The following is a 12,198-nucleotide window of genomic DNA, read 5'->3' as shown; positions in this document are numbered from 1 at the left end:
CCATATTAGCAGTTATTGAAATATCTATGACCAGAAACCAAGTATTGTAATTTTAGGAGCCCCAAAGCACATCAAACTACACTAAACAACAGACAAACTAAACTTTCAATACCACAATAACACTAACAAACACATCTTGTACACAAAGCAGTTCCTTTAATATTTGTTTCGATGAAGACCATTCTCAAATAGTGATTCATTTTTATATCAGAATAAAAACAATTATTGACAATTAAAGACAACAAAACAGAAGGGAAATCCTCCATTTTCTTTCATGTCACTGTTCCAATACAACCAGCTCAATTAAATCAAACTTTATGTAAATGTACGTGACATAAACGGCCACAAGAAAACCATTAAACATTTACATTTTAATACTTTTACTGTTTTAGAGATTTGACTGAAATGCCTCTAAAATAGTCACAATTGTTCGTTTTTAGTTCTTATTGTGACCTGAATAATCGTCATTATCAATAAACCAAATAATCTTGATGCCCCTAGTCTCAAACTCCTTAGGAAAATGTTCAATTCTGTCCTTTTTAAGTGATCTTTTTCTTGTATAAATGAGTATCTAGTTTCTGTCATTGATTAGCATATCTGCATTGATTCTTTTGACGAGCCGATGCAATCCAGGAGTGATCTGAGGCAGAAAAGCTTTGGAAATAGTTTTAGAGCTCAAGAAAGACCATCCGAAAGTCATTTACAATCTAACGGAAACGGTTCGAGCAGCTAAAACAAACCTTAAAACTGCCCGACTTCCTTTTAAATCGGCTCTGCGCAGTCCCACCATAAAACTGCGGCTAATTCCCGCTCCAGCCTCCTCGCAGCCCCGTTCCTCTTTATTCAAACCACATGTGGCGCTCGCAGTGGGCACCATCACTCACTTTAATAACAGATCTCTGAGGGACATTACTCAGCTCGCGATTGGACATTATCTTGTCGCCGTCCCTTTGATTTCCCCCGCTTTGCAAACACAAGCCGACACACGATACGCCACGTTTGGTTTGTGCCCGTTTATTCAGCTCGAGCGTAGCCTTTGTTTCCCGCAATTGGAACTTCCGCGTTTAAACTTAAAACGGGGAGATTTTTTCCCGCTGCTTTTAGGTCAGTCCGTTGCAGAGCTGCCGCTAGACGACCCACTGAAATCAAGATTTTAAGTGCGAGATCAACGACGTGAAGGCAATTTTTGGACTTTTCCGTCTCGTTTTCAGGATGATTCAAGTCATTACAAACACTCGGCGAAAGATATCTCAACTTCAACTTGGCAAATGTTCTGTGGCGCGTGATTATCAAAGCAACAAGCGCTTTTTGGGAAAAGGTCCAGTAGCCGCAAACATCATTCACTGTCCGACGACTCTCCTCTTCAGCAACACGTTACAGTTTAGTAAATCTCTTCACAGTCGGAGGCATGTCAAGAGAGTTTTTTACAGGCTAATTTCCTCTCTTCTTTGCGTCTTTTGTTCTGCCCGTGCAACTTGCAGCATCTGGACTGAATCTGCCCCCCCGAAAGCGAAGGGGAACATTTGCCAAACGTGCAAATCAAAAGGATGTGTGTGGGGGGACATAAGTAGCTGTGTGCGGACGATGTGCGATGTATCGTCTTGCGAGTGCGGCCGAGGGTGGAGGAGGGTGGTCCGGGGCGCGGTGACACTTTGACAGCTCCCTGTGTTTGAAACTTTGTCCAAACGAAAAGGTGGTCTGCCCCGGACGGAAGAGAGAGATGTCAAGTGGAAAAGATGTGGTGAAAAACCTCATTCCGTTTCCTAAGGGGAGCAAGACCGGCTTTAACACAACTAAAACTGGGAGGAAGACGAGAACGTGCATCGATTCTTCCCTCAAAGTGAGATTGAGTTAAAGTTCAAAGTAGCAGAGAGACCCATTTGATACCGAGCCAGGATAAAAGACACCTTTGTTGCTTGGTTTATTGATGCCAGTGGAGCTATAGGAACTCCATTGAGCGAAGGAGCCAAGTACAAGTTTGAGCTTTACCAACAGCTCCTTATGAGACAAACTTGCAACTGTGCTGTTTCATATCACCACAAGTCACATGCTAAAGATGCAGTTTTGACTTATGCATTACTGTTCCCATTAAGTACATATGATAAAAGTCTGCCTCCCTCAAAGATAGCACCGGTACTTACACGTTTATAACAGTGGTGTAATTGAAAATGTGTCTCTTTTTTGAGTGTTTTTGAGTCTTTAAAATGCTTCAGAAGTAGTGGGAAAAGAGTCTGTCTCATAAAGAAGCGTTTGTTCTCATATCAAACTGAGAAAAGAAACACAAAAACGCGTAAACGCTTAGTGCTGGTGGAAGGAGGAGACGCGCCTGCCGCTTGTCAACACGCGCGCTCTTACCTCCACACTGAACGGCTGGTCCTCTCCGTTCACCGCGCATAAAATCCACAGCAACAACTGCAAACATAAGGTCCCCATAGAGCAGCTCTTCAGACACCTCCTGCTGCGCGCCGCCGGTAAAACCATCGTGAAGTCCCGTCTCCGTCCGCGTTTATTCACGGTCGATCCGAAAAGGCGCACGGCGGGATGAACGGCTAGTCTCGTAGCGGCAGCATTGCGTCTCTCTCTCGCTCCGGTCGGAGGATGATGGACGTCGTGTGCCGCTGCTGCCGTGTGCGTGTGTGCCCGGGACGAGATGGGGCTTATCCCCGGGGAAATCCGAGCCGATAGCGACGGTCAGCAGCCTCTCGATCCCCGCGGTCTCCCGGGTGAGTGCTCCGGTGCGACGGGCGAGTCCAGCCTGGGTTCTTGTCCGCTGCGCGGCATAGCTGCCCGTTTTCAATCGAAATTCCCATCGAGTGCGCATGCGCAGTGGTCCGGACTCCCCATCCCACTCCTCATCCAAATGCTCCCAGAAAAACACTCCTCATCCAAATGCTCCCAGAAAAACACTCCTCATCCAAATGCTCACAGAAAAACACTCCTCATCCAAATCCTCACAGAAAAACACTCCTCATCCAAATCCTCACAGAAAAACACTCCTCATCCAAATGCTCCCAGAAAAACACTCCTCATCCAAATGCTCACAGAAAAACACTCCTCATCCAAATGCTCCCAGAAAAACACTCCTCATCCAAATGCTCCCAGAAAAACACTCCTCATCCAAATCCTCACAGAAAAACACTCCTCATCCAAATCCTCACAGAAAAACACTCCTCATCCAAATGCTCACAGAAAAACACTCCTCATCCAAATGCTCCCAGAAAAACACTCCTCATTCAAATCCTCCTAGAAAAACACTCCTCATCCAAATCCTCACAGAAAAACACTCCTCTCCTCATCCAAATCCTCCCAGAAAAACACTCCTCTCCTCATCCAAATCCTCCCAGAAAAACACTCCTCATTCAAATCCTCCCAGAAAAACACTCCTCATTCAAATCCTCCTAGAAAAACACTCCTCATCCAAATGCTCCCAGAAAAACACTCCTCTCCTCATCCAAATCCTCACAGAAAAACACTCCTCATTCAAATCCTCCTAGAAAAACACTCCTCATTCAAATCCTCCCAGAAAAACACTCCTCATTCAAATCCTCCCAGAAAAACACTCCTCATCCAAATCCTCCCAGAAAAACACTCCTCTCCTCATCCAAATCCTCACAGAAAAACACTCCTCATCCAAATCCTCCCAGAAAAACACTCCTCTCCTCATCCAAATCCTCACAGAAAAACACTCCTCATCCAAATGCTCCCAGAAAAACACTCCTCATCCAAATCCTCCCAGAAAAACACTCCTCTCCTCATCCAAATCCTCACAGAAAAACACTCCTCATCCAAATGCTCCCAGAAAAACACTCCTCATCCAAATGCTCCCAGAAAAACACTCCTCATCCAAATGCTTCTAGAAAAACACTCCTCATCCAAATGCTTCTAGAAAAACACTCCTCATCCAAATCCTCACAGAAAAACACTCCTTACATTTGACAGTTTGTGCTCTACATTTGACAGTTTGTGCTCTACATTTGACAGTGTGGTTGTTTTCAGACGTGTGCAATGAAAAGTGTAATAAAACATGCACTTTACCGCGTTGAAAAGTGTTAAATGCTTGCTAAAATGTTAATTAGGCTACACTTTTGAATTGAATTGGCCCTTTAGATATTTTTGCATGTTATACTAGTCCTATAAAATGTGTCTCTGTTGCATTTCTCTCATCGTACTCCAGTGTTTCTTTATCTCTGTTTTGCATGTGGGTTTATTAAAGTTACAGGTTGTTAAACGCGTTGGCCGCTAGAGGGCGATGACACTGCCACTCTACATGATGTAACAGAATAATCTATGCTGCTCAGAAGTGTGTGCTACATTTCCAGTATGAGCTGATGCTCTTACAGCTGTCATCTTTGTATTCACGGTGCATTGTACACGGCCTGCACCTGTCATGCACTCCAGGTTCTTATCTAACCATGACATAAGAACATGTAAATGACTTGTTCTTTACCAGAAGGACTAAAGTGCTGTGATATTTCCTCAGACAGTAGGATATTGACAAATTTCTTTAGCGTTTATGTTAATCATCATGTTATATCATAAAATCTAATATAAATCTGTTGAAAATATATTAGGCCTATCTATTATGTAAAGTCTGATTCATGGACTGAACACATTATGCTACACAGCTCAAAGGTACTGGTATTATATAAGATTTAAAAACTTACTCTTTTCCTAATCTCTTCAGATAATGGCAAGGGGTCAAATGTAATGAAGCAGATCGATGGTTTTCCACTTAGTCCAACGCCGATGGGAAAGGAGCAGGAGCCTGGGTCTCTGCAGAGTTTAGAGCTGGACCATTAGACCAGTGATGAGTTTTACTGCACAGTCTACTGGCCCCTCAGTGGACTCACCATCACAGTCAATATAAAGGTCTATTTAAGGTTTTCAACCATCATTTTCATTTATTTAGGATTATTTGATAAAGACAAGGATGTTTTATGAGTTAATGTCACACACACTACATTTAAGATAGTTCTTTTACATAAATGACTCAAACTATGCAACACAAAAGACAATACACATCCAGATTAACACATGAGTAATGACAGATTTTAGTGACTTGGATTCCATTGCTCTGGCTGTTGAGGTTATAATTATTATTAATAATTAATTTGAATTATTACACAAATTATGAATCACCCACTGTGTGAAATTGGTTACTTTGGATCTAAGAAGAACAATTCTGACAAACATTATATAAAATGATTAGCTGATACATATTGATGTATCAGCTAATCATTTCATATCATGTTTTAATTAATAATATATATATTTTTGACGAATGGGTCCGTAACCCTCATGAGATTACAAGAACTCAATCAATTGCAAATATTTATACAGAAAAATACTTAAAAGGTCAATTTAACTCATAATTCACTCCAAACTCACAATACAACCCACTACTTTCCCTTTTTGTTATATCAATTATATTAACTCAACTAATTAATAGTTTGGTCGACCAAGACATCATCAACGATTAATCGCCTAAACAACTAAATGTCTACATCTTTTTGTACAATGTGTATCAAAGATCGGTTATCGAATTTCATATATTGTGATCAAAAACTCTGCTAAACGTTTGTGACACATAACAGGTCAATTATTATCGCACCTAAATCATCATAAAACCTTTGCCTGGATTGACTTCCTTTTATGAGCGTTTGTGTTAATTTATGCTCACTCCACACCCTAATCTCCTGTTTCCTCTCTTGTCTTGAACCCTCGCCATCTTTTCCTCTCGTAAGTTTAATTATTTCCCCGCTCTCTCTCCACCATCTTGAATAACCCTCTATCTGGCCCTTTCCGAGCGGTCCACCCACCGCCGCACTGCTCCTCAAAGCTCATTCTCTCCAAACTCTTCATTCTCCTCGTCACTGCCGCATCTGCTCCTCTCAGACCTCCTGAATCCTGGCAGTGCACATTCAAAAGCCGACACTCCGTCTGCTAAAAAAAGAAACCAAGAGTGAACCAGCAGAAGCCACACATGAGGCTGCAGTGGAGTGTCGTTGGGCAAATCCGGCCCAAAATGTGTGTGCCGTTAGAGCTTTTAAGGTTGTATAATGCTTTTGTTTAACAGTCTGAGTCACTCTCCTGGACCGCTGCTTTGGCTATAAAGTTTTAAATGTGCTGTGACTTAACAAACACAAGGGGACTTTAGTGGTCTTTTTCTATGTGGGAGAAAAAGCTGTTTTCTGTAAATGTTAAAAGCACAATACAGCTTGTAACTGTTCTTTTGTTGTTGTTTTATGCTCAAGCAATTTTACCAAGGTGTTCTTTTTTATATTTGTGTTGCAAGATGTGAAATAGATTAATGATAATTAGATGTTAATTCCAGATTCCCAAACAAAACATCTTAATTCAGGGCACAAGTTGCTAAAAACCCAAGATGATGATTTAACGACACATCATAAACCAGACTGTTAGAAATGACTTGGAACACTGAAGGTTTTACACACAACCACAAAACCGGCCGTGATAAATCATCTGTAGTTGTTGTAAATCTGTGCAAAATCACAGCACCGATTATTTAGTCAAAATGTCATGAAAATGCACTTACTTTAAATGCCAAAAAACATGATCTTAATAAAATCTTGAGCGTAATGTACAAAATGTGGTCTGTATAGTAATGGAAAAAACATTTGTGGCATGATGTGAAAGAAGTAAATGATCTACGACAATGGGACCAGAATCCAGGTGATGGGTCACATGTCAGTACTCGCTTAAACCAGTTGTAGACGGGCGAATCATGCTACACAAGCTTTACATGTTCTGTATATGAAACATGTTTGTGACAGAAACAAGCCTTTAGCCCCCTCAGTGCCACGCCCCTGCACTTCAGACAACTGTATTTGGTGTAATTACCAGAAGCGCTGCAATAGTTTATGTGTTGCTGTTTTTTTAATCATTATTGACCGTTAACATGATTGTATTTGTATTTTGGACTAAACAGACAAATACAAAAATACATTTTATCACAAAGACGGAGGTGTTACTAAATCAAAATGGCAGAATAGAAGAAACCATTTCTGACATTTGTCAATAATGAATTCGTGCATATTCACTTTTTACAAGCCTTTGGTCACCATACATCTATCTTTATTTGGTTAAAATATACAATTAATATTGTTGGACAAGATGACTGAAAATGTTAATTCCAGTACTGCCCAAAAGTAATGCTGGTACTTTGAGTATTCACAAAATAGCAACTTCTGCACTTACTTTCTCGACAGTAGGACTTATTTACATTTTTGGCTATTCATGGGTTTCAACTTCATGTTATAGGGAACATTTTGAGAACTTTTTCCCATTCAAAAGCTATTATATTTTCTTTTCTACCTACATTGCAGATCACAGGGAAATGAATACCGGATGTAGATGTTGAGAAACACCAACATAATACATGTAAATGGGCTGCTATAAAAACAACACTAGAGAGACCCACATGTTTCTATGATGAGAACAGCCTGCATATTTACATAGAGAAAGATATTTCACACCAGTCAAAGAAATGATTGAGATTTGAGAAAACCAAGGAGCTACATATTAGTGACAATCATCAGAATCAGGAGATGTATTGTCAATGAACAGAATTCACAAACATAGGAACTTGCTTTGGTGGTTCAGTGCAACATAAAACAATGAACACTAATAAAACAACATATAGAAAATCAAAAATGGCATGCATTTAAGAAAAACAATTAAAATCTACTAAAGGGTAAAAATAGGCTTACTATGTACACAACATTCACAGTTAAATTTACAAATGTAGTGCAGAAAGTGAACAGTGCAGTGAGTTATTGGTTAAATTGTCGTTAAAGTGGCAGGTGTCGAAGTGTTCATGAGTCCAACGGCAGTGGGAAAGAAACATCTTGTGGCGGGAGGTTCTGGTCCGGATGAATCGTAACCTCCTGCCTGAGGGGAGTGGCCTAAAGCCTGAGGGGAGTGGCCTGAAGCCTGAGGGGAGTGGCTCAAATGGTCCATGTCCAGGGTGGGAAGGGTCGGCTGTGATCCGACCTGCTCGTCCCAGAGTCCTGGAGATGTACAGGTCCTGCAGAGATGGAAGTCTGCAGCCGATCACCTTCTCAGCAGAGGCACAATGCGCTGTAGTCTCTGTTTGTCCCTGGCTGTGGCTCCAGCGTACCACACGGTGATGGAGGAGGTGAGGATGGACTCAGTGATGGTCGTGTAGAACTGCACCATCATCTGCACTGGCAGCTTGGCTTTCCTCAGCTGCCGCAGGAAGTACATCCTCCGCTGAGCCTTCTTGATGAGGGAGCTGATGGTGAGCTCCCACTTGAGGTCCTGGGTGATGGTGGTGCCGAGAAAGGGGAAGGAGTTTACTGTGGTGGGCTGGGGGGCTGTGACTTTCCTGAAGTCCACGATCATCGACTGTCTTCTGGGCGTTGAACTCCAGGTTGTTACCGCTGCACCAGGACACCAGCAGGTCCACCTCCCTCCTGTGGACAGACTCATCCCCGTCCGAGATGAGCCCGATGAGGGTGGTGCCACACTACGCACAAACTATCACACTATCACACTACAACACAAATATAACATTTGAAAGACATGTCACCTTTCAGTTTATGTGTCTTTTCTGCCAGTTGTTATATAATACGCGACTGCATTGACGCTGTGTTCCATTTAGAGAGACGTTTCCACTCAGTTTTTGCAAGAATCCAACACATTTTTTCCCCATCTCCATATGTTTTTACTGGTACAGAAAAAAACATAAATAATACATTTATAAAAAAAAAAGGCTACAATGATCAAAGACAGATTTTTAAGTAGGTATAAAGTAATCTAATGGTTTGTTTACACTTTACAGTTAAACCTGGACCAGAACTGGACTAAATCAAGACTAGGACGGAAACAAGCTGAATCTATACTAAGACTATGGTCCCAAACAAGGACTAAACCAAAACAAGAATAACATTTTATACTGTCATATTTAACGTATTAAATCAAACACAAGCCTGTCTTTGAGCCGTAACATCATTCTTTATTCATTATGCTTTTTAGTTGTTTTTATTGATCTTTTGATGGCATCGGGTCTAAAAAATGTTCGAGAGCTCATTTTTGCTCATTTTTGCCACCCAGAGAGTTGGTACAGTAGATTTGTGCAGTTTATTGCACCACACACAAAGCCCTTTGGGAAGACGGCCCTCTGTGATTGGTTGTGGTTGTGGCAGCTCTGCAAAGTCTCAACTCGGCACCAAACGCTTCCTCTCTCAAACGGGATAAACAGTCTGACCACGCCGACTTCCACTGGGCCAAAACCCGATACGGATCTCAGCCGCAAAATCGGAAGCGGGCCGATCAAAAAACAGTTGCGTCGCTCCCTCTCTCTCTCTCCCCTCGCCTGCCTGCTCTCCCTCGCTCCCTCGCTCCCCTTCCCTCACCCTCACTGTTGCTCGCTGGAGCCAACAGTTTCTTTTTCAAACTAGTGCCTGAGGGGAAAAGGCCAGCTGATGGCATAACAGTGCTGTTAATAACTTGACTTGGAGAAAGGGGTGAGAGAGAGAGAGAGAGAGAGGGGGGGGGAACAGTTTTGAAGGGCGTTTCTGACTCTGTAACTGTAACAATGGAACTGTTGTGTGAGCAGATAATGGAACACTCTCTAAAACACTTTTCAAACTGTATTTGATTAACTTGTGCAGTATACTTAAAGGTGCACTATGTACTTTTCTGGTAGAGGCTCGGCCACCTTCTTGAGATTGTTTTTTCACTTTGCACACTTTGTCTTTGTGAATGTGTTTATGTCACTGCCTCTATGAGCTCCAGGGTTGATGACATCTAGGCTTGGTCAGGACCACCTTATGTGCCAGTGTGGGTTTCTCCTATAGAATGTGTCCAGTAGGTGGCGCCTTGTATAAAATGTATCTCCCTTCTCTTACTCGTCCTCTGACTCGTCCTCTTCCACCTGTCTTCTGCTGCTCCAGGTAGTGTTCGTTCTTGTTTTCCTGGAATAATCCATATGTTCTGCTCTTATGCTCATATTATTTCACTGCCGCGGCGTGGCTCACTGCAGCGCCAGTCACCGCTTCAGGGTGGCGCCTTGTTGTTCCGTGCTTTGGTGTCTGGCCACGCTCAGAGCTAGTGTCTGATTATGTCATAGTTGTCTTTGGGTCCGGCATGTAAATTGTCACCTGTCAAGGATGCACGTCAACAGTTTCTTATTACGCTGAAGGAAGGAGTCACGGCACAGCGCTGCCTACGGGCTGCGTACCCTGTGGTTCACCTGTTGTCTCGCCTTGCTTGTTCTTTTCTCGACTTTACAATGTACCTCCATCAGAACAATGTGCTCATGGGAAGTGCAATATTAAGTGAGTTAATGGACTCTACCAACATTTTTGATATATATGATAATCAGAAAAAGGTTTATTGCCATTGTCAGTGAAAAAAACTCACAAACTAGGAACTTGTTTTCGGCATTAAGGTGCAACATACAACAATGAATAATAATAATAATAATGATAATAATAATAGCAAAGTTCATCAAATAAGGCATGCATACATTTTAAAAATATGCATGCTCAAAAAAATAAGATTACACACAAAAACAGACAAAACAAAGCGCACTGAAGCACCAGGGCATCGGCCTGCGGAGCCATCTTGTAGTAGTAATTTTACCTTTTAGTAGTAGTAGCAGCAGTAATAGTAGTAGTAGCAGCAGCAGCAGTAGTAGTAGTAGCAGCAGTAGTAGTAGTAGTGGCAGTAGTAGTAATAGTAGTAGTGGTAGTAGTAGTAGTAGTAGTAGCAGCATCAGTAGTAGTAGTAGTGGTAGTAGTAGTAATATAACCTATAATATTACTGAGAGCTGAAGTATTGAAGTATAAGTAGATCTAACTTTCAGCAGTGCTCTTAGTTTTATGTTTTGCCATTTGCCAAGTGTGAAAGTGTGATCCATGACAGCAGGAAGCCATCATTAGTCATAGGACAAACTTAGAACTTTAAAACGAAGCTTCATTTATAAGCTGTTACGCTCTACGGGTCCATACAACATTACACAACATTATGCTTCTCATTGAGTCCAGAATGACCAAAACAAAGGAAAGTGACCGCACCCAGGTGTCCGCTTCAGCCCTTTTCATGGACTAAACCCTTTCTGTCGGCCTGATTGGAGCGCCACATCTCTTCAGCTGAACATGAATTCAGTTGATTTTACTCGGCGGTCCTTTGTGTTCGACCAGCCCTGCTCTTCCTGCTGCAGCTGCCCCCTCTTCCTCTCCAAAGTCCTGCTGAATGGAAGTTGGATGGTGCCGCTTTAGCCGTGAGCGCGGGGGCCTGGGATGAGAAATGCACTCCGCTCGCCTCTTCTCCTCTCAGCAATTATGATTGATTACAGCCCCCACAGACATCTCTCACCCAGGCCGCTCGGGGCCCTAAATTGGTTGGTGGTTCGGGGCAGGCAGCGTTTCATAAAGTCGGGTGTTGTAAAGAGCGCTGTCGATAGAGGGTTTAGCCTAGACCTGTCACATTTAGCATTTGCATTACAGCTTCATCTTATTTCTCCTCTGTGCTGCGGGGGGGGACTCGACTCTATGCAGAGATTTGTGGTCGATTATATTGAGATGAAGATACTTGGATCTCGTAGACGGGATAGCTTTTATTGCACGTTTTTGTCAGATCAACCTGATGACAAAACAAAACATTCAAACACTGTTAAAGCAAATGGTGCTTTCACTTAAGTAACACACTTTTCCCCATGAAACTAGCAACCAGCCGACTCTTGGTGTGCAAGAGGAACAGGTTAGTGGTTGCAATAATCATAGTTACGTATTCATTTAGCAGAAAGATTGAATTGCTTAAACCATTTTTGCTCTGGTTTAATGTGCCAATGGGGTAAAGTGCAATTTCCTTTCCCTATTATGAAGCAAGTTAATAGGAATAAAATAAGACCAGAGACAGAAAAGACTAAATAAAAAAGAAATAGAGTAGCCCAGAAAACAAACCAGAAAAGGAATCGGTCAATCAGGTAAATGTCCTCCAATATCCGTCTCTCCTGGTAAATTTGTCCACTTTCAAATTCAAAGTAAAATTCAGTTCCATTTTCCAAATATCAGTCTCCTTTTTGTTGCTTTTTTCAATTAAGCTGCAAACAAAAGTACTTTCCACAGGTATCCATCACTCGTTTCCATTGTTGGAGTTCTATGTCTTCGATACAAAATGTTAAAGTCATTAATCCCAGTCCAATATTTA

General features: G+C 42.0%; 1 protein-coding gene across 2 annotated transcripts in view; it reads right to left on the bottom strand.

Moving 5' to 3' along the window:
* Positions 1-2,490, bottom strand: part of LOC140364411 (matrix metalloproteinase-16-like) — a 97,289-nt gene extending 94,799 nt beyond the window's left edge. For both annotated transcript variants that reach the window (XM_072450529.1, XM_072450530.1), the window contains exon 1: positions 2,356-2,490. In XM_072450529.1, coding sequence (XP_072306630.1) covers positions 2,356-2,481 — 126 coding nt within the window. In that variant the 5' untranslated portion in view covers positions 2,482-2,490. The remainder of the gene's footprint in view (positions 1-2,355) is intronic.
* Between the last annotated feature and the right edge of the window lie 9,708 nt (positions 2,491-12,198).

This window comes from Eucyclogobius newberryi, unplaced genomic scaffold (genome assembly GCF_026437365.1).
Source record: "Eucyclogobius newberryi isolate DKJ021-1_F unplaced genomic scaffold, fEucNew1.0.hap1 SCAF_18, whole genome shotgun sequence".
In the NCBI taxonomy this organism is placed as follows: Eukaryota; Metazoa; Chordata; class Actinopteri; order Gobiiformes; family Gobiidae; genus Eucyclogobius; species Eucyclogobius newberryi.
This window is presented reverse-complemented; position numbering and strand designations above follow the sequence as displayed.